This window comes from Bos taurus, chromosome 11, assembly GCF_002263795.3.
Source record: "Bos taurus isolate L1 Dominette 01449 registration number 42190680 breed Hereford chromosome 11, ARS-UCD2.0, whole genome shotgun sequence".
Lineage (NCBI taxonomy): Eukaryota > Metazoa > Chordata > Mammalia > Artiodactyla > Bovidae > Bos > Bos taurus.
In genome coordinates, this window is record NC_037338.1 from 80,841,054 (window position 1) to 80,862,121 (window position 21,068).

At 40.4% G+C, this 21,068-nt stretch overlaps 2 protein-coding genes across 6 annotated transcripts in view; one reads left to right on the forward strand and one right to left on the reverse strand.

The window, feature by feature from the left end:
* Positions 1 to 10,479, reverse strand: part of GEN1 (GEN1 Holliday junction 5' flap endonuclease) — a 30,767-nt gene extending 20,288 nt beyond the window's left edge. The window contains exons 1-3 of one of the 5 annotated variants that reach the window (XM_024999255.2): positions 10,255 to 10,479; positions 3,791 to 3,980; positions 2,712 to 2,898 (exon numbers count right to left, since the gene is read on the reverse strand). In XM_024999255.2, coding sequence (XP_024855023.1) covers positions 2,712 to 2,898; positions 3,791 to 3,951 — 348 coding nt within the window. In that variant the 5' untranslated portion in view covers positions 3,952 to 3,980; positions 10,255 to 10,479. Of the gene's footprint in view, positions 1 to 2,711; positions 2,899 to 3,790; positions 4,117 to 4,292 lie in introns of all 5 variants that reach the window. The other 4 variants (XM_059891571.1, XM_024999254.2, NM_001205450.1 and 1 more) reach the window with 4 other exon arrangements.
* A 351-nt stretch (positions 10,480 to 10,830) lies between these two features.
* SMC6 (structural maintenance of chromosomes 6) overlaps positions 10,831 to 21,068 on the forward strand; it is a 75,067-nt gene continuing 64,829 nt past the window's right edge. Inside the window, exon 1 of the mRNA XM_002691475.6 lies at positions 10,831 to 11,028. The gene's annotated coding sequence lies outside the window, so the exon portion shown is untranslated. The remainder of the gene's footprint in view (positions 11,029 to 21,068) is intronic.

Consider the following 21,068-nt stretch of genomic DNA (forward strand, 5'->3'; position numbering starts at 1 on the left):
AAGTTGCAAGTACACAATTTTGGCTTGAGAATGTAAAAGTTTACTTTTTATCACCTCCCCTGTACAATGAAACTCTGTTATTGTGGGAAACCACACAGGGGCCGGTTGTTGGAGTGCTCCAGGGAAGTCACAAGTCTGTGCAGGATGTTTGTTATCAATCTGCTGATGTATAAATAATCTCCTATAGCTTTCTTTGGGTTATAAATTTAACTCTGTTGGGTAGCTTATAGTTCAGCTTTACAGCTTAGTGCATTCTTTTTTGTTATATGTCACACTCTCATTCTATCATTGGGGAATACTGGGTATGGTGAGGGAAAGTGGCTATTTACTTGTTTCTAGAGGGACAGGCAATGGCACCCCACTCCAGTACTCTTGTCTGGAAAATCCCATGGACGGAGGAGCTTGGTGGGCTTCAGTCCATGGGGTCGCTAAGAGTCGGACACGACTGAGCGACTCCACTTTCACTTTTCATTTTCATGCATTGGAGAAGGAAATAGCAACCCATTCCAGTGTTCTTGCCTGGAGAATCCCAGGGACAGGGGAGCCTGGTGGGCTGCCGTCTGTTGGGGCGCACAGAGTTGGACACGACTGAAGCAACTTAGCAGCAGCAGAGGGACAGAATAAGTATCTCTTGTTTTAACTGATTGTTTAGATGTTATATTATGTAATAAAAAACCTCTGCCAGATGTTGCCCAAGGTGGACAAGGTTCAGAAAGACAAAGTACCAACTCAAAAAAGGGGTACTTTTCAGGACTCAGGGGCACCTTAGGGAGACAGACTTGTTACAGGTGCTGCTCAACTGAAACATAGTTGTTTCTTCCTCACCCCTAGATAAGAAGTATCCTTTCATAAAAAACAACAAGAGTTTAAGTTATTCCAGATTGTTGTGCATGTCCTCCTAACTCTTTTCAAAAGCTAGCACAGAATTTGTGATGAGGTTGGCTGGAATTTTCCCTGCCCTAAGTCTCCATGATGTGGGGCAGAGGTTGTTTTGGAGGACTAATTTGTGCTTTTCATGCTTGCAACTAAAAATGGCAGTAGATTAGGAGAACGTAAGGCCTAGTAACAGACTGTAGAGAAATATGATAATGATTAATGGGCAGGCAACACTGAACCAACATAAAATGTCTAAGAACATCACAATGGTGAAATAAAGAAATAAGAATAGAAGCATTTTCTCAAAAAGACAAATATCTTTTTGCTTTATACTGGGTGTTTAATGCCTTCGGTATGTGAACCATAGATATTTCTAGGAACTGATTATATAATAATTAGAATACAGTACAGGTATTTTCTTAAATTATTGATAGTCATTAAGATGGAATAATCACTAATTGAAAATTACTTTTTTAATCACATGAAAATAAAAAATAGAAAAAAAATGGACAAAACTTCTGGAGGAAAAAAGCTTATTAATTTATGCAATGTCTTTTAAAAGAAATTAAACTTTTAACCAACATTTAAGAAGAAAAACAGGGATGTGAACTCAAAACAAATATCATAAAAGGTTTATATCCTTAGCCTATAAAGAAATTGAACAAAACAAAAAGTAAAACCTCAAAAAGGTTAAGCGGAAAAAGGACATGATGGTCATGACTTACAGAAGGACTCAAACTAACTTAATGTTCAACCTCACCATTAAAAGAATATGACATATAACTATGTATTATATGTATTTATATGTACTTTATAAACCAAAAAATGTCTTTGACTTTGCATACTAAATAGTACAAAGATAAAACTCCTAATATCCAAAGATTTTGTGGACGCACTGAAATTGCTTATCTCATATCTGTATTGGTAAGGAAGTAGTTGGCAAGAGTTATAAAATCCTTCCTAAACTTAGGTCTATCAAGCCCACTTTGGGTAATTTTATTTTCAAATCACAAGAAAAAGCTATGTTCACAAAAAAATGTTTCTCACGATTTCATGTATAAAAGAGAAGAATTGAAAGCAAACAATATACAATATACAATCATGGGGAATGATTTCAAGTGCAACCATTACAAGTAATAATTCTGAATAGAATATGGTAATAGGGAAATACGGGTATGCTACGTTAAGTGAAAAGTCCAAGAAAAAAATTACTTGTGTATGATTATGGCAACTTTAAAAATTAAACACATTTAAAAAGATACAAAATAGTTATAGCTTCCTATTGTTTTACTTACACACTTTATCTTATTATAGATTTAAGATATATAATATTTTTAAACAGATAAATATATTAAAATAATAACTTTTTATAATTACAAAGCCCTGAGGGAAGCCAAATCAAATTCTATCAATTATCATTAATCCTGGATGAGTAAAGTATGAATTAATGAGACTGCTATTCTGGGAATTTGTTAAGTGCTGAAGGTTTCATAAAATTTAACATATTAAGTCCCAATTATGTACCAGTTGCTTTAGATATATTTATATTTTCTCTAATTTTCACTATAATCCTATAAAGTACTACTACCCTCATTTTACAGAGTAGGAAATGAGGCAAAGATAGTTTAAAAATCTTGCCCCTAGCATTTCTAGATGCCAGAATCGGAACTTGAACATGGGTGAGTTTCACTCCAAAGCATAAACTCTCTTCTCTATTCACATTGGCCTTTTAGTGAAGACAGTAAGTATTAAAGATATTGACCAACAAAGTTTATTACAGTAAAATACACTCTTTAATTCAAATCAGAATTATTGAATCAGGCCTAAATGCTTACCTCCTTTAAGACTGACTTAAAATGTGATCTCCCTGTTTTCTGAGACCATGTTTTTCCAGAAGGTCCATATCGGACCTGATTCCTCTTACTGATGACATCAGCTTTCAGGTGCGGGGGTTCCCCTTCCATAACAAACACCAGCTTTACATCCATTAGCGTTAAATATGAGATACGAAAAAATAGATTTCTGAAATAGAAAAAGTTAACGATACTGTAATCATCATGCATGAATAGCAGAAGTCAACATTGCAGAATGACATAATGGCAAAGACACTAGTATCAAAAATGTTACATGCAATAATGTCTTATTTATTATGATTTTCAGTGGACTGAACTGAGAAACCACTGCTTGTTTTTTAGCAAAGGAGATTTATGATTATTCTAATTGCTATGTGGGAAATGGTTTGGAGGAGGAGGAGGCCAAGATAAGAGGGAGGGAAGCTAGTGAAAACCTCATCTCAACAGGGCATATAAGAGACGTTGCCATACACTGAGGTAGTGCTTCTGGAGCGAAGTTTGTGAATGCAACATATATTCTGAAAGGGGAACTGGCAAGACTTCAGATGGATTGGATATGGGGAGAGGTAAAGCAGGGGAAGAATGGCTCCCAAATTCCTGCCTTTTAGTCACTGAAACATCCTAGGGGGTATGTTAAATAGGCAGTCAGGTATGAGTCTGAAGCTTCAAGGGTATGAGGTACAAATTTGTGAGTCACCAGTACAAGGTGGCTCAGTGGTAAAGAATCTGCCTGTTAATGCAGGAGACATGTGTTCAATCTCTGGGTCGGGAAGATCTCCTGAAGGAGGAAATGGCAATCTACTGCAGTATTCTTGCCAGGAAAATCCCATGGCCAGAGGAGCCTGATGGGCTACAGTCCACAGGGTTGCAAAGAGTTGGACACAACTGACTGACTGAGCATGCACACACACAGTATGGAGATGGCAAATGTGGGCATGTTAATACATTTTAAAATCTCAAAATGCAAAATGGCAACAACAAAACAAATGAAGTGGAAACAAAACCAAGACGTCCACTGCTTATGCCATCACCTATCTATATTTTAAGAATGTTGACTTTACCTGAGGTGGGGCTTCATGACTGTCCCAATCATTTTTTTGACTGTCTGTGCTTCACACACCCAGAGACTCAGATCAACTGCAATGGTTTTCCCACTGAGACTGTGCAAGTGGACGTGTTGTTTAACAGGCTCCAAAATTTGCCACAAGTCATTTACTCCCATCCTGGTGGTTATCTGTTATTTGAAACAAACTTTTCAAAAGATTGTTAAAAGACATAGAAGCTCAGAACAAAAATTTAGACTGTATTTTGAGCTAGTTGGGGGTGATTCATAAATAGTATTCTCATTTCGTTTACTGGTCAGCTCTTCAGGATGAATCAAGAATACCTGAAACATTAAAAATGGTGGTAATACACTTAGTGGCTACAAAAATACTGATGCAGCAACTGAAAAGTTATTAGCAGAATATAGCATGCTGAATTTGTCCTTAAAATCCACTCATATCACCCAATATGTTTCTCTGTATTACTGAAAAATAAAGTTACTTTAAAATTTAAAGTCACCAAATGTCAATGGTTGTCCCTCTTCATTCTTTCTTCTTTTCCACACTGCCTATAGCAGTGGCTGACAATAAAATTTTTCACATAGTCACATTAATACTGCATGAAATCTGGAAAATAAAAGGAAAAATTACCCTCATCCCAAAGGGTGGTAATTGGCTTTGCTCCAGTGAATAATAAGAGCTAACAAATGCAGAGAAAATCAAAGGATCTGGTAATGTGTATTTGTCTTGTTGAGAATTCACTCCTCAATCTACATACCTAAAGAGAGAATAGGACTAGCCCTCTATCATAATCAGGAAAAAACAAAAAGACAAAAAGAAGAAGAATGCAAACACATGAACAAAAGACAAAAACACAGGATTAATGAAGGAAAACTCTGACGGACAAGTGGAGGGGAGACAGAAAATGAAGAATTGAAGAATAGGTAATTATTTTTTAAAAAAGGAGCATCGACTTTTAAAATTATGTCACACATGTTCATTGTGGGAAAATACAACATCTTTTTACAGAAAAATATTTTAAAATGACCTATAGTCCCATTTGGGCTTTCCTGGTGCCTTAGCAGTAAAGAATCTGTCTGCAATGCAAGAGATGCAGGTTTGATTCCTGAGTCAGGACAATCCCCTAGAGGAGGGCATGGCAACCACTCCAGTATTTTTGCCTGGGAAATCCCATGGACAGAGGAGCCTGTAGGGAGGGCTGCAGTCCACGGGGTTGCAAAGAGTTGGACATGACTAAAGCGACTGAGTACAGCAGCACAGTTTCACTATTCAAAAAAAAACTAATGTTAAACTGTTTTCTATGTACATGATATTAAAAAAAAAAATTGGCTTAAGCTCTGCTACCGTGACCTGCTTTGGTATTTTCTATATGCAAGTTTTCCTTTATTAAACATCTATAGCTGTTTTTCTTTTCCTTTATTGTTTGATAAAAACTGTTATGTAGCATTTGAAGATTCAGTCTGACTATATAACAGATCAGTTCAGTTCAGTTCAATCACTCAGTCATGTTCAACTCTTTGCGACCCCATGGACTGAAGCACACCCAGCTTCCCCGTTCATCACCAACTCCCAGAGCTCACTCAAAACTCATGTCCATTGAGTCGGTGATGCCATCCAACCATCTCATCCTCTGTCATCCCCTTCTCCTCCTGCTTTCAATCTATCCTAGCATCATCAGGGTCTTTTCCAATGAGTCAGTTCTTCGCATCAGGTGGCCATAGTATAGGAGTTTCAGCTTCAGCCTCAGTCCTTCCAATGAATATTCAGGACCAATTTCCTTTAGGATTGACTGGCTGGATCTCTTTGCAATCCAAGGGACTCTCAGGAGTCTTCTCCAACACCACAGTTCAAAAGCATCAATTCTTTGGCAATTAGCTTTCTTTATGGTCCAACTCTCACACCCATACATGACCACTGGAAAAACCATAGCTTGGACTAGACAGATATATAACAGATATCCTCTGAGTAATGACCTTATTTCATTCTAAAAACACAAGAAAGGATACAAAAACATATTAAGACAAAAAACTATCATCATAATGTAAAACCATTCTAAATAAAATGTAACTGTATTGTCTGCTCCTTTAACAGAGTCCATAGTAGAAGTAAATGCTCTCAAGTTGTACATGACTGCATAGAAAATAAATGCTGGAAACATGGTTGTCCTTCTCTGAGCTTTTCTGAATCTTAATTTTAAATGTGGCCAGTGTTACCACAAGTAGTATTTTGTACACTCATTTTATGAAGAGCTGCACAAACATTTACTCATATGTCACTTTAAGAAGGAGTATTAATAGATTTAAATAGAGAAGAAAGCATTAGCTAATGGTGGTTCCAGTGCTTGTACTATTTCACAAGGCCCACAGATTGAATTGGGTGACATTGCAGCAGATCCAGAATCAAGGTTGTCTTGCCTAAATATTAAGTAATGAAATATGGATATAGTCATATTTCAATTAAATATGTGGTCAATAAAAAGCAATGTTCTATAACTTTATGAGTGCATGAGTATCAAATATGACTTCAGTATGGCTTTTTTAGGGATGAGTCACACTTTCTGGTTTATTGCAGAACACCTAAGAACAAGTCACCTGGTCTCAGGCAAGGTGCATCTTTTCCCCAGCCCTTCCAGATCTAAAGCTCACTCCTTCCAACCACGGCTCTAACTTTTCACTACATAGGTTGACTGCACTCCAGTATTCTTGCCTGGAGAATCCCAGGGATCGAGGAGCCTGGTGGGCTGCCGTCTACGGGGTCGCAGAGTCGGACACGACTGAAGCAACTTAACAGCAGCAGCAGCAGCACATATATAAATAAATAGTAACGAATGAAGGGTGTTGGGTGTCACATAGTGCAGTGTTGTTTGTCATGTACACACAAACACATTTATGTATAGGACTGAAATGTAAACTGTACTCCTTCTTTGGTTAGGCTGCACAGGGATCTTAGTTCCCCAACACAAGCCCCTTGCAATGGAAGCCCACAGTCCTCACCACTGGACTGTCAAGGAATTCCCTTCTCCAAGTTATTGATAAAGAAAATCTAATCTCCTACTTTATCTTTACATGGATGCACAATATGGACATGAGTCTGAGCAGGCTCTGGGAGTTGGTGATGGACAGGGAAGCCTAGAGTGCTGTAGTCCATGGGGTCAGAGTCGGACACGACTGAGCTACTGAACTGAACTGACAATAGGTATCTAATTCTTGATTCCACCACCTCTCCTCAAAACTGTCTGATGCGTCACTTCAGTCATGTCAGACTCTGTGTGACCCCATAGACGGCAGCCCACCAGGCTCCCCCGTCCCCGGGATTCTCCAGGCAAGAACACTGGAGTGGGTTGCCATTTCCTTCTCCAATGCATGAAAGTGAAAACTGAAAGTGAAGTCGCTCAGTCGTGTCCGACTCATAGCGACCCCATGGACTGCAGCCTACCAGGCTCCTCCGCCCATGGGATTTTCCAGGCAAGAGTACTGGAGTAGGGTGCCATTTGCCTTCTCCCCTTATAGCCCTAGTACGGATTAAATGTAGCAGGAATTCAGAGCTTCAAAATAGAATTGCAATATTGCACTAAGAAACATCACCCGCAGCTACCCTTAGTCATTCCCAAATACTCAGTTGCTTAGGCCAAAAACCGAGCAGTCATTCTTGATTGTTCTCTCTACTAACAGCAACTTGATCAACAAGTCCCTTGTCTCCAAAACACCCTAAACCCACATATCTAAAGAAAACTCCCTTAGTTCTTTCTGCAGTCTCCTATCTGGCCTCCCTGCTTCCACTTTTTATTACCTCCTACTCCTACATAATCATTAGAAGCTACACACAGAAGCCATTTCATTCTTTGTCCCTTTCTTGGAACCAGCTCTGCCTTTGAAGTGATACTAAGTAGCTATGGTAAGACTGTAAAGCATTTAAAGTTCCAAAAAGGGACAGAATGTAACAATTGTTAAGATATCCAAGTACAACTACATTTAAAGATAGAACTGATGGTTCTTGCATGAGGTCATGATCAACCATAAAAGGTTACTTGAAAATAAGCTCAGCATTAAGTAAAATTTAAAAACACTGCACATAGCACATAGCAAACTCACCCTAAACTGTGTATAATTTTATGTTCCACTTTTATTTAAATAGGGTGAAATTTGAAATGTTTTGTGGTGTAGGATTTGATGAATCTCTACTCATATTTTATAACATAATGACTTCATTGACATCAATCTGCTCATGCAATCAATGTATTTATATAAAAAGAATCTCCTAAAATACTCTTAATTCTTAAGAATTAATATGATGCAAGAACACTTATGTGAATGTCAGAGAAACCCATAGCAAATAATTTTATAGCCTTACTAGTGGCTTCAATTTATTTGCTTTAGTGAAAAAGCATTGGACTTGGGATAGAAAACATAGAATTTTGATCTTGGATATACATTAACTATATATGTAACCTTGGGAAGACATTTAACCCATCTACAAAATAAGAGGTGTTAAAACAGATGAATTACAAGATTCTGACATTCTTTGAATCTCATCATCAATTTTGATAGCCTGGTATTTAAACTCTATTTCAGATTATTATCACTTGGTGGAAAAAACATGGATTTCTAGTTTAAAGAAGAGCTTAAGAATCCCCTTCAGATTAAAACAAAACCAAATCCTTTGATGTAACCATATGGTGCCCATAAATCAGTTTATGCTCCTAAAACTTCCTTAAAAGCTAATAAGCTTTTATTGGTTAATTATAAAACTGAATGAGGTGAGAAAAGCACAGAACCTTGCTAATTCCACTAATGAATCAAATTTAAAGAACACAAAAAGAGGTCAATGGTTTTATTTATGCAAAAATATACATTTTAATAAACTAACAGTTTTCCAGTTTTATTTCAGGCATGCTGCTAAGTTGTTTCAGTCGTGTCCGACTCTGTGCAACCCCATAGACAGCAGCCCATCAGGCTCCTCTGTCCCTGAGATTCTCCAGGCAAGAATACTGGAGTGGGCTGCCATTTCCTTCTCCATATTTCAGGCATAAACATTAGAAATCTTTTTTAACAATAAAGAAGGAAATACTTTTAATTTCGCAATTCTCACGTAGACAACTGTATTTTCATATAAAGTTTGGTAAACTGTATAAAATTTATTTCAGTACAGGATTATACTGTATAGGATATACCACATAATTTCACTAATTAATGCTATGTTTATTGTTTTATTTTCATCTGAATTTAGCCTAAACTTTGAAGCATACTATAACCCAGGCTTAAAGTATAATATAACCCAGGCTTAACTAGTAAACACTTATTAAATGCTTATAATTTACCAGAACTTATCTTGCTGCTGGAAATACAATAGGGAAAAAGATCAAGCCCTGCATTTAAGGACTGTGGTTAGATGAGCTAAAAAGGGAATTTCAACAATGAGACAAGTATAGGCACTGAAGTAAGGCTAGATAGAGGAAGATGAGCATATAGATCTGAAGAAGGCAGCTTACCTAGTGTAGGGCATCAAGGAAGGCTTCCTAAAGGAAGCGACAGCTAAGCAGAGACCTCCCAACCCTGTTTCCCATCTCTTACCAAGAAGGACCACTTCGGCCAGAGGCTGTTGAGTTTTCATCTATTTTGACTATGTCATATGTGTGTCATGACAAGGGCTAGGATAGGAGCATATATTTGATTATCTTTATAAGTAAAGGAGTAGGAATTTTTTTATTGGAGACCCTAAGTTTGACATCAGTTTCTTTGGGGGTGTTCTGAGTTAGCGGTAAATATCTTTTTTCCATCTAGAAAGAAAGTGTTGGAGTATAGAAAGTGGATTACATAGCTAGATTAGCATGTCACGCGAAGAGTTGTGTAAAGACAGAAGTGGGAAGTAAAGTACTGAAAGCTAAGCCAAGGAATTTACACTTTCTTTAGTTCCGATGTTTATTGAGAGGGTTTACAATGTAAACCAGGCACGAGCTGGTGGGAGTGGGGGCGGGAAAGAAAGACTGTATATATAAACAACCACAAAGCCTTAAGGTAGTTGCTACGAGGGAAGTTATTTTCAGAGTTAACACCTAAAAGGAGGTACACCCAAGTGTGCCCACAGGGTGATCGAGAAAGGCTCGCCCAGGATGGCCTCGCATCTGGCGTGGGACTTTGCCCCACGGGGCCCGGGCAAGACCATTTGGGACCCAGGGCCTCGGCTCTGTGCTTAGCGGCGACGGACATCTCTCCCGCGGGGGCGAGCCGCGGGGCGGGGAGACCCCGGGCTCGGAGAGCCGGGGCCCGGCTGGGAGTTCCGGGCCGCGGTCCTACTAGACCCAGAGAGAACCGCGGGCGGTGTCCTGGGAGGAGGGGCGGGCGAGATAGGAACGCGAACATAGAGCTCGCCTCCAACCAGCTTGCAATCGCCCCTAGATTGCAAAGGAGCGGGTAGAGGGGCCTGGGCGGGGCCGTCTCTCCACAGATCCGCGCGGGACTTACCCGGACAACCCTGCTTCCTTGGTTTTTGGAAAGACGCCCCTTCTGTCATTTACCAGTTTGGTCTGGATTCTAACTACTGCTGCCTCCAAGTTTCTAAATGTTCCTCTACTCAATAAAAAAAGAAGAAAGAAAACGAAAACTTCCTTTTTCCCTCGCCAAGCAAAGCCTAGAGTTCAGAGGCTTAGCACTCAGGCCCGGAAGGCTCCCCGGAAACCACTTGAATGCGGCGCCTCAGCCACGCGGCTCCGCCTCTTCCGGGAAGTGACTACCGCCTTTCCGCGACCGCGGCTGTACACTCCGCGGCGGCGCCCAGCCGGTCGCTGTACGCATGCGCGGAACTGTAGCCGCCGTTGGGGTTCCAGGGTGGTTTTTTTTTCTCCCCGCTTGCAGTTAGGCAACTCACCCGCCCCGACCCCTCCGCGCGTCCCACAGTCGCAGAGCCCCGGCGCTCCTCCCAACATCCCCACTGCCCGCCCAGGGGGTACTTCCGGCCCCGCCTCCTAGACTCCAGTGGCGCGAAAACCCCGCAGCGCGCACGCGCGGGCGGAGTCCCGGCGGGCGGAGGGGGGGCGGGGCGCAGGCGCGGAGAGTCCCGAGGTGGGGGCCGGGGTCGGCGGGGCTCCTGCGTTCTCCCGTGGTGGGCGCGCGGTGTCTCGGGGACCAACGGCTGCTGGGCCGACTGCGAGAGTCCACTAACGTGGCTTTAGCGTCCTGTGCTGCGGCGGCAGTCCCGCCGATCGGGGGTTCCTTGGGGGAGACTTCGACTTGTTTGAGGTAGGCTAAGGGCGCGCTCCGTCGCTCTCTCTTGCTTCGGATCCTCCCTTGGCCGGCGCCCTCCCTCAGCCCACCCGCTGGCAGCCGGGTCTTTGGAGCCGCGGCGGTGCCCAGGGCGCGCGGGTCAACGGCCGGCGGTGATCTCCGCACCCTCTCCGCCGGCGGCGCGGGTCCCTTCAGCCGCAGGAAACTTGCCGGTGTCCGCCGGGCCCCTCCCTCGGACGGCTCTGGCGGCGGTGCTTGAAAAATCTCGTCTCCGGCTAGCCTGAGGGAACCCGGCGCCGGGCCCCGAACGGCCCCCGTTAGGCTTTGATGAGTGGTTTGAGGGGGAGAAGGGTCAGGGGGATGAGTGTAGGCTCGGAAATTGGGTTCTTATCACCCCCTCTGATGACCCCTTACAAGTAACAACTTAACTACGTTTAAGAGATATGTGTAAATATCCCTGAAGGTGGCTTTGTTGCTAAATCCCAGTTTCAGGAGAACGCAAAACTGTTACCTAGAAAAATTTAAATTGTGACGTTTGGAAGTTTATGATGGCGTTTCTTTCCCCCTTATTTTCTTGTGGAGATGAATTGGAGAAGAATCAGTACTGGGAATTCCTGAACACTGAGCTCAAGGGTGGAGGAAGGGCTGCAGGACACTTTGGGGCATAAGAGGGTGCTGTGCTAATTCCTACGGGAGCAACTATTTGGTGTTTAAACCCTGAACACGGAACTTATCTGAGTGCTTGCTACTCTGTATATGTCGTGAAATTGAAAGGGAGTGTTCTAAATACGAGCTATTCTGGAATATATTCAAAAGAAGAAAAAGTCCAAATTTCCAGATTTTTAGATGGCTGCTGTGTAGTCTTTTAAAATACTCACTAGCTTATGCACTGGTGTATATGGGTGGTAAGGGAGCATGTTAGAAATACTTAGATTCACTTTATCTCCTTTTACTGTGAGAAATATGCAGAGTAATTATTTCCTGTAGAAATGTGTGTTTACAGTTTTCCGCTTTTTTTCCCCTTGAATGCCAGTAAGTACAAAGAAGTTTGGAGATTACCAGAATATTACTTTTTACATGTTTTTGTATAAGAACCAGTGTTGTGTGACCCTGAACAGGTTGGTACCACCTCTGTAAATTTCAGTTTCTATTCTGTAATTGGGCTTCCCCAGCGCGTCAGATGGTAAAGAATCTGCCTGCAATGCAGGCAACCTGGGTTCAGTCCCCCTGGGTCAGAAAAATCCCCTAGAGAAGGAAATGGCAACCCACTCCAGTATTCTTGCCTGGAGAATCCTATGGACAGAGGAGCCTGGTTTTTTATTTTACTGACTTTATTTTACTGAGTAGACGTAGAATTTTGTATAAAACCTGCCTAAATCTTGATGATCATTTTTAGATCTAAGTTAGGAGAATTAGTCAAAGCCATACTTGGTTTACTTTAAGGAATTGGTGGCTCAGCTGGTAAAGAACCCACCTGCCGATGCAGGAGATTCGAGACCTGGGTTCATTTCCTTCGTCCTAAAGATCCCCTGGAGAAGGAAGTGGCAAGCCACTCCAGTATTCTTGCCTGAAAAATTACATGGACAAAGGAGCCTGGTGGGCCACAGTCCAGGGGGTCGCAAAGAGTCACACAACTGAGTGCCCACACATGAAGGTATTATGTTTAAAGCATAATTAAACGTCACAGTTATATATGTATATATACATATGTAAGTCCAGATGACTGAGGGTCAAGTGTAGACACTTAGTATTTTTTATTCACTAGTTAATGAGGTACATCTTACTCACTAGTTTCCCTGGTGAACAAATTCAGAATAGTCTCTGTGACTTTCTTAGTGCCACTGCCAAATCTACGTCTTTGTTATTGTCTTGATGCTGAGTCTTGTCCTACTCTTTTGTGACTTCATGGACTAGCCCGCCAGACATCTCTGTCCATGGGATTTTCCAGGCAAGAATACTGGAGTGGGTTGCCACTTCCTTCTCCAGGGGATCTTCCCAACCCAGGGATCAAACCTGGGTCGACTGCATTGGCAGGCAGATTCTTTACCGCTGAGCCACCTGGGAAGTCTCTACTAGAATCTAACTCTATTATTTTGCTGCTTACTGGCCTATCCATCTCAATTTCCTAGAAGCACTTCAAACTCAATGTTTTCAAGAAAAATGAATGAATCATTTCCAAACCTCAGTCTACTGATGATGGCATTTACTATTAAGAGTAAAGATTGTTTCTGAAAATTAAACACAAGATAAAATTTTATACAGCAAGCCCAACATTAGAGGGACATATCACATAGTTTTATACATTACCAAAGGAAGAACAAGATGAACAGACAATTTCACTTTGTATAAATAGTCAAACTTGGTTAAACTCAGTTCATGCCAGGTGGAACCTGGACATTAAAGAAGTTTGATTTGGGGTTTTGACAACCTGGGTTTGGATCTAGGCTCTGCTAAGATATACCTACATGAATTTGGGTATCTTTTAAATGAGCTTCAGTATCCTCTTTTGTAAAGTAAGGGATCACTTATAAGGATGTTGAGAATTAAAAGGTTTATACCTCTTAATCCCTTTCACTAATTTCACTCCCCTGCTTCCCCCCTCTCCCTTTCTGGCAATTATCCATTTGTTCTCTGTATCAGTATCTGTTTTCATTTTGTTTGTTTCTTTTGATTTTTAGATTTAACATATAAGTGAGGTCATATGAGTATTTGTCTTCCTCTGTCTGAGTTATTTCATATAATATAATACCCTTTGGGGCTTCGCAGGTGGCTCACTGGTAAAGAATCCACCTGCCAATGCAGGAGATTGGAGTCTGATCCCTGGGGTGGGGAGATCCTGTGGAGATGGAAATGGCTACCCACTCCTGTATTCTTGGCTCAGAAATCGTATGGTCAGAGGAGCCTGATGGACTACAGTCCATGGGGTCAAAAAATATTCAAACATGACTTAGTGACTAAACAACAGCAATACCTATGTTGTTACAAATGGCAAGGTTTCTTTTTAACAGTTGTATAATATTCCATTGTGTGTATGTGTTTTGTTGTTTAGTCACTAAGTCCTGTCTGACTCTTTGCAGTCCTAATGTCTGCAGCACTCCAGGGGTGCAGGCTTCCCTGTCCTTCACCATCTCCTGGAGTTTGCTCAAACTTATGTCTGTTGAGTCAGTGATGCCATCCAACCATCTCATCCTCTGTTGTCCCCTTCTGCTGTCCTCAGTCTTTCCGAGCATCAGGATATTTTCCAGTGAGTCAGCTCTTTGCATCAGGTGGCCAAAATACTGGGACTTCAGCTTTAGCATCAGACCTCCCAGTGAATATTCAGAATTGATTTCCTTTAGGATTGACTGATTTGATCTCCTTGCATTCCAAGGGACTCTCAAGAGTCTTTTCTAGTACCACAGTTCGAAAGCATCGGTTCTTCAGTGCTCAGCCTTCTTTACATTACAGCTCTCACATCTGTACATGACTACTGGAAAAACCATAGCTTTGACTATACAGACCTTTGTTAGCAAAGTGATGTCTGTGCATTTTAACACGCTGTCTAGGTTTGTCATAGCTTTCCTTCCAACAAGCAGTCATCTTTTAATTTCATGGCTACAGTCATTATTGGCATTGATTTTGTAGCCCGGGATAATAAAATTTGCCGCTGTTCCACTTTTTCCCCATGTATTTGCCATGAAGTGATGGGAGCAGATGCCATTTTTGAACTTTGAGTTTTAAGCCACCTTTTTCACTGTCCTCTTTCTTCCTCATTGAGAAGCTGTTTATTTCCTCTTTGCTTTCTGCCGTTAGAGTGGTATCATTTGCATATCTGAGATTGTTGATATTTCTCCCAGCAGTCTTGATTCCAGCTTGTAATTCATCAAGTCTGGCATTTCATGTGGTGTACTCTGCATATAGGTTAAATAAGAAGGGTAACAACATACATCCTTGATATTCCTGTCCATTGTTCCATGTCTGGTTCTAACTGTTGCTTCTTGACCTGCTTACAGGTTTCTCAGGAGTCCAGGAAGGTGGTCCGGTATTCCATCTTTTTTAAGAATTTTCCAGTTTGTTGTGATCCACACAGTCAAAGGCTTTAGCATAGTCAGTGAAGCAAAAGTGGATGTTTTTCTGGAATTCTCCTGCTTTTTCTATGATCTGTGGATGTTGGATGTATATGTGTATCGTGTCTTTATCCATTTATCTGTTGATGGACATTTATATTGCTTCCGTATGTCGGCTGTTGTAATAATGGTGCAGTGAACATTGGTGTGCATGCCACTGCTTTTGTTCAACACTGCTTGTCCTTTAGAGACTGGTCTGTTTTGCCTTTATTCTCACTCTGTTTCATTTGTGCTCTATATTGAGGCCACAGGGATTTTTTAAAAACACAAATCTGAGTGTTCAGATTTTATTACCTGAGTTTTGCTCACCTATAATTGTTTGATGGGTGGACTAATGAATTTTTTCACTTACTTATTTATTATCTGTTGCATCTCATGTATATATTCTAAGCAGCGTGCTTATATTTCAGTACATTAAAAATGAGGTGGTTTAATAAAGAATGAGTTTGTCTTTGGTGTGGTAGGAGCGGAATTGGGAATGAAGTAAATAGTCTATGGCAGATTCAGAAGCAGTAGCAATTTACCTTTTTTTAAAACCTCTGTTTTCTATTGACGTTTCCAATTCTGTTATGACTGTTCTCACTACTGTTAGCCCCTACTTTGATACTAATGGGAAGTATGAATTACTAGGTACTCACATTAAAATGGAAAATTTAGAAATTTATAATCCTGTGTGAAAATGCTTTTGGTCTTTCAAATTTCCTGTGTATATGCTTGCTGTAATTAACCCTTGGTGATTGATTTTTCTTTCTTCTTGAACTTATTTTTTCTTGATAATCATATTTGTTACTATTCCTGCTTTGAAGGAGCTTGCATTCTGCAAGGGAGAAGTAGTATATTCCTTAATATTGAATTTTTTTATTGTAAATAAATATTGAATACCATGAAGAGCTTTATGAATGTATTGAAAATCCCAGAGGAGCTTTTTTCCCCCCCTATTTTTATGTTTTACAGGATATTAAAAGTATTTTTCTTTACATCTGTTTATATTATCTTTTTAGCATATTAGAAACAGTTCTACTGTTGTAACCTATATTTAAGTCGCAGGACATTCATGTGTGTTTTTAAAAGTCCATTATTAAATTATAGAATGATTCATGTTTTTAAAGGTTGGATCTTTCAGTGTCTGTTAGATGCATGTTGCCATGGCAACCTAACAGCAAACTGCAAATCCCAGGCTAAGTACAGCAAATAAAAAAACATTGTCGTCATGTAGCGCACTGTATTCTGCTTGTATAGGATCTCACATTGATTATGCGAAGCTAATCACACATACCTTCGTTCCCCTTCCTTCCCCTGATTTTACTTGAAAAACAACTGTTTTCTAGTGGTAAAATACTAAGATCAATCAGCTGATGTCTGAGTGTCAGCTAACTGCAAATTCATGTATTAAGCATTAATAAAAACTGCCTAAAAGGACATTTAATATTGGGAAAATGAAGAAGTAATGCTGCTTCTTTGCTCTTCTGTGATAAATAAATGACTGTAATTGAGTAAGAAACAGGTATGGGTGGGAGGAAAGGCAGTGTTGGGAAAATAATTGCCTGGTAGTATTCTAGGGAATTTAAGTTAGCTGAAATTAATGTATATTAATTCTTGCTATTAAATAATTTGAAAATTATGTTTGATTTTCAAGTTCTGACTTGTGTAAGAGATCAAAATAAACACTAAGTTACTTGTCAGAAAGATGGTGAATATTAGGTAATTGTGACTATAATGCTAGTACTCTCTCAAAAGGCATTTGTTTAGGTTAAATGTCCTTTGGATGTTAACTAATATTCCCTTTAAATGGTATTTGATTTATCACGATACATTAGGTTCCTTGTTGCCTTCAGGACAGGATAAAGTCCTAAATTTTTAATGTTGTTTACAACAATTCTTCTCAGACTTAATGTACTTGTGAGTCACCCAAGACCTTGTTAAAATGAAGATTCAGATTCACTTGTTTTAAATTGAAGTCTGAGATTCTGGATATCTAGCGTGTTCCTAGGAGATGTAGATGCTGCTTGCTGGTCCTTGGACCACACTTTGAATATCAAATCTACCAGTCATTCTATGGCTGGCTTCTCTGCTGCCCTAACTTTATTACTGGTAGCTGTGCCTTGTCATTTATGGCAGTATGTAATGGGCATGCTTATAGTATTCCCTGCAGTAGCAGTTTGCCGAGTGTAGTCCAGGGATCCATGAGACTGTTTCAGAGGGGCTACAAGATCAAAATTGTTCTCATAATAATCATAAGATGTTATTTCCCTTTTTTACTTTCATTCACTTGTAACTACACAGAGGAGTTTTCTAGAGGTTATAGACATGTGATAATGTCATTGCTCTGACGGCTGATACAGTGTGTACTTGTGGGTTGTTTTAAATTTTTTTTCAGTTTTAATTTATAATACGGTCAATATTGATAGAAACAAAAGCCCTCTGAGGTCCTTGGTACTTTTTAAGACACTGCAACCTTTGAGAACTGCTGCCCTCTGGTTTTCTTAGGCCATGGACACAGAGACTCACATCTGGAACTTGACCAGAGCTCTTTCCATGGCTTGTGGTGGCTGTTGGGCTGGGGTGTGCTCCTCGCTTCTCTAGGCAGTGGTAAAAGGCCTCTGACGCATCCAGTGGGGAGTGGGAGTAAGTATTATAGCGTCCTGTTACACCCTCTTAGGGGTAGACCTCTAGGTTCTTCATCAGATGCCCCTGTCATGCCTCCCTACTTGGCCTGCACAGCCTTGTCTGACACTGGGCCAGATGGGATGTTGAGATGCCTCCTTTTAGCATCACCAGAAGGAGGTCCACACTACCCACTTGACCTTTGCTGAGGCAGGGGGCGGTGAGGAAGGGACAACAGTTCTTTTAATGGTATTTGACTAGAGTGATTATTGTCTGAAAGTCTTCTTGTTAGACTTCCTTTTCCTGGCCTTTTGTCTGGAGGGAACAGGCTTTCATTAAGCCTTTTGTTTCCCTCTGCACCTCTTGGTGTTTCCCCTGTTGCTGGCTTCTCCAAGTCCACAGTAGTTGAGGGAAAACAAAAACTCAGTGAACCACCGTGACATCTTTCCTTGGATTGTGAGTTTCCTACCAATCTACCTCCTTTTTCAGAGCTGTGTTATGCTTGTTTTATAGTATATAATTTTCAAGAATGTTTTACTAAGCAAGAGGAATAGGGAAAATACATCTGTTCCACCTTTCTAGAAGTGGAAGTCTCTGATTGCTTTTTTCAACTTGCACTTTGGGTTAAAGAATTCTGAACTCCAACTCCACTGTGTATCTCTTATATTTGATTGTCTAAAAATATATGAGTAAGTATTAAAATATTTTTGTTAAAGAAAAACTAAATTTGGTAAACGTAAATAGCTACTTTGGGGAGAAAAAAGATTAATTAAATAGAATTGACGTGAAAGGAATCACGACCACAGTTGAGGATTGTACAAAACAAGGTAATTTTGTGTAATAAATTTGAAGCTTTAAATTATCAGTGTTCTGGAAAATGAAATTACAGCAGACTTGTTCTAGGAATCTATAGTCAACCTGTAATAACCAGTATACAAAAAAAGAAATTGAAATGATTTCATAAAATTAAAATAGTCTGCACTATCTAATAGCTTTAAGGTTAGTTCTTTTTCACTTTCAAAAAACCTTTCAGTGTGATGCCATAGTGGTGATTGCAGAGCATTAAAAGATAAACTACCCAGTTCACTTAATGAAGCATGCATTGTCATAATAAAACTTGTCAAAGCTAGTTCCCCAAAACAGTTCCAACAAGATATGTATAGATATTTGATATTTCTGCAAAATTGCTTCTGTCAGTATAAGTTTGGAGGGCAGTGGATAAAAATTAAGCACTGTATGTATTTCTCCCCTGCCCTCCTCCTCTCTCTCATTTGTGCTTTAAAGTCCTTATTCTCTCACTTTGATCTATTTCTTGTTGTCTTTGTAACATACTCCACTGGCCTCCCAGCACACACCTACATGTCTGACCGGCTTCCTTGCCATCCATACATCATCAAGGTGAACTATCCTTTTTTCTACTGAGGACTGAGTTGAATCTTTCAGTCCGAATTAATGAGAGGGAAAATGTCATTTAATCTCCTGCTGCCCAGATACCTGGCACAAACCTGCTGTGATATAGTTCTGGGGATACCTAAATGGATTGAACCTCACTCCAGTACTTTTACCTGGAAAATCCCATGGATGGAGGAGCCTGGTAGGCTGCAGTCCATGAGGTCACTAAGAGTCGGACACGACTCAGCAACTTCACTTTCACTTTTCACTTTCATTCATTGGAAAAGGAAATGGCAACCCACTCCAGTGTTCTTGCCTGGAGAATCCCAGGGATAGAGGATCCTGGTAGGAGGCCGTCTATGGGGTTGCACGGAGTCGGACACGACTGAAGCGACTTAGCAGCAGCAGCAGCAAACAGATTGAAAGTAGAACTATTTTTCATATTCTTGTATCTTAGAAATTTTTGTTACCTGTGCTGTGGATGTTTCTCATTACTCAGCAAACAGTTATTAGGTACCTATCACTTTAGGGCTCTAAGAGAATTTTTAAGAGAAAAATGAAAGCAGCAGTTCAAGTAATGATACCATTTCATTTCAACGAAAGACCATCAACTTGGACTTAAGGTGTGGCTTTTATGTTTAGAAAAGCTTGATGATGTTAATTTTCTACAGGCAAATTTTAAGGAATATTGGTAAAAACAAAAAAAAAAAACTAGATAATTAGCCTGGGTTATTTATTAGAGAACAGTGAAGTGACACTACTCAGTTCAGTCGTATCCAACTCTTTGCTACCCCATGGAATGCAGCACGCCAGGCCTTGCTGTCCATCACCATCTCCTGGAGTTTACTCAGACACGTGTCCATTGAGTCGGTGATGCCATCCAACCATCTCATCCTCTGTTGTCCCCTTCTCCTGCCTTCAGTTATTCCCAGCATCAGGGTCTTTTCCAATGAGTCAGTTCTTCACATCAGGCACCCAAAGTATTGGAGTTTCAGCTTCAGCATCAGTCTTTCCAGTGAATATTCAGGACTGATTTCCTTTAGGATGGACTGGATCTTCTTGCAGTCCACGGGACTCTGAAGAGTCTTCTTCAAAAGCATCAATTCTTCGGTGCTCAGCTTTCTTTATAGTCCAACTCTCACATCCATCCATGACCACTGGAAAAACCAGAGCCTTGACTAGACGGACCTTTGTTGGCAAAGAAATGTCTCTGCTCTTAAATATACTGTCTAGGTTGGTCATAACTTTCCTTCCAAAGAGTAAGCGTCTTTTAATTTCATGGCTGCAGTCACCATCTGCAGTGATTTTTGGAGCCCCCCAAAAATAAAGTCTTTCACTGTTTCCATTGCTTGCCCATCTATTTCCCATGAAGTGATGGGACCAGATGCCATGATCTTAGTTTTCTGCATGTTGAGTTTTAAGCCAACTTTTTCATTCTCCTCTTTCACTTTCATCAACAGGCTCTTTAGTTCTTCTTTGCTTTCTTCCATAAGGGTGGTGTCACCTGCATATCAGAGGTTATTGCTATTTCTCCTGGCAATCTTGATTCCCGCTTGTGCTTCATCCAGCCCAGCATTTTTCATGATGTACTCTGCATATAAGTTAAATAAGCATGGTGACAATATGTAGCCTTGACATACTCCTGTCCCGATTTGGAACCAGTCTGTTGTTCCATGTCTAGTTCTAACTGTTGCTTCCTAACTTGAATACAGATTTCTCAGGAGGCAGATCAGATGGTTTGGTATTCCCATCACTTTAAAAATTTTCCACAGTTTGTTGAGATCCACACAGTCAAAGGCTTTGGCATAGTCAATAAAGCAGAAATAGATGTTTTTCTGGAACTCTTACTTTTTCGATGATCCAGCGGATGTTGGCAATTTGATCTCTGGTTCCTCTGCCTTTTCTAAAACCAGCTTGACCATCTGGAAGTTTACGATTCACATATTGCCAAAT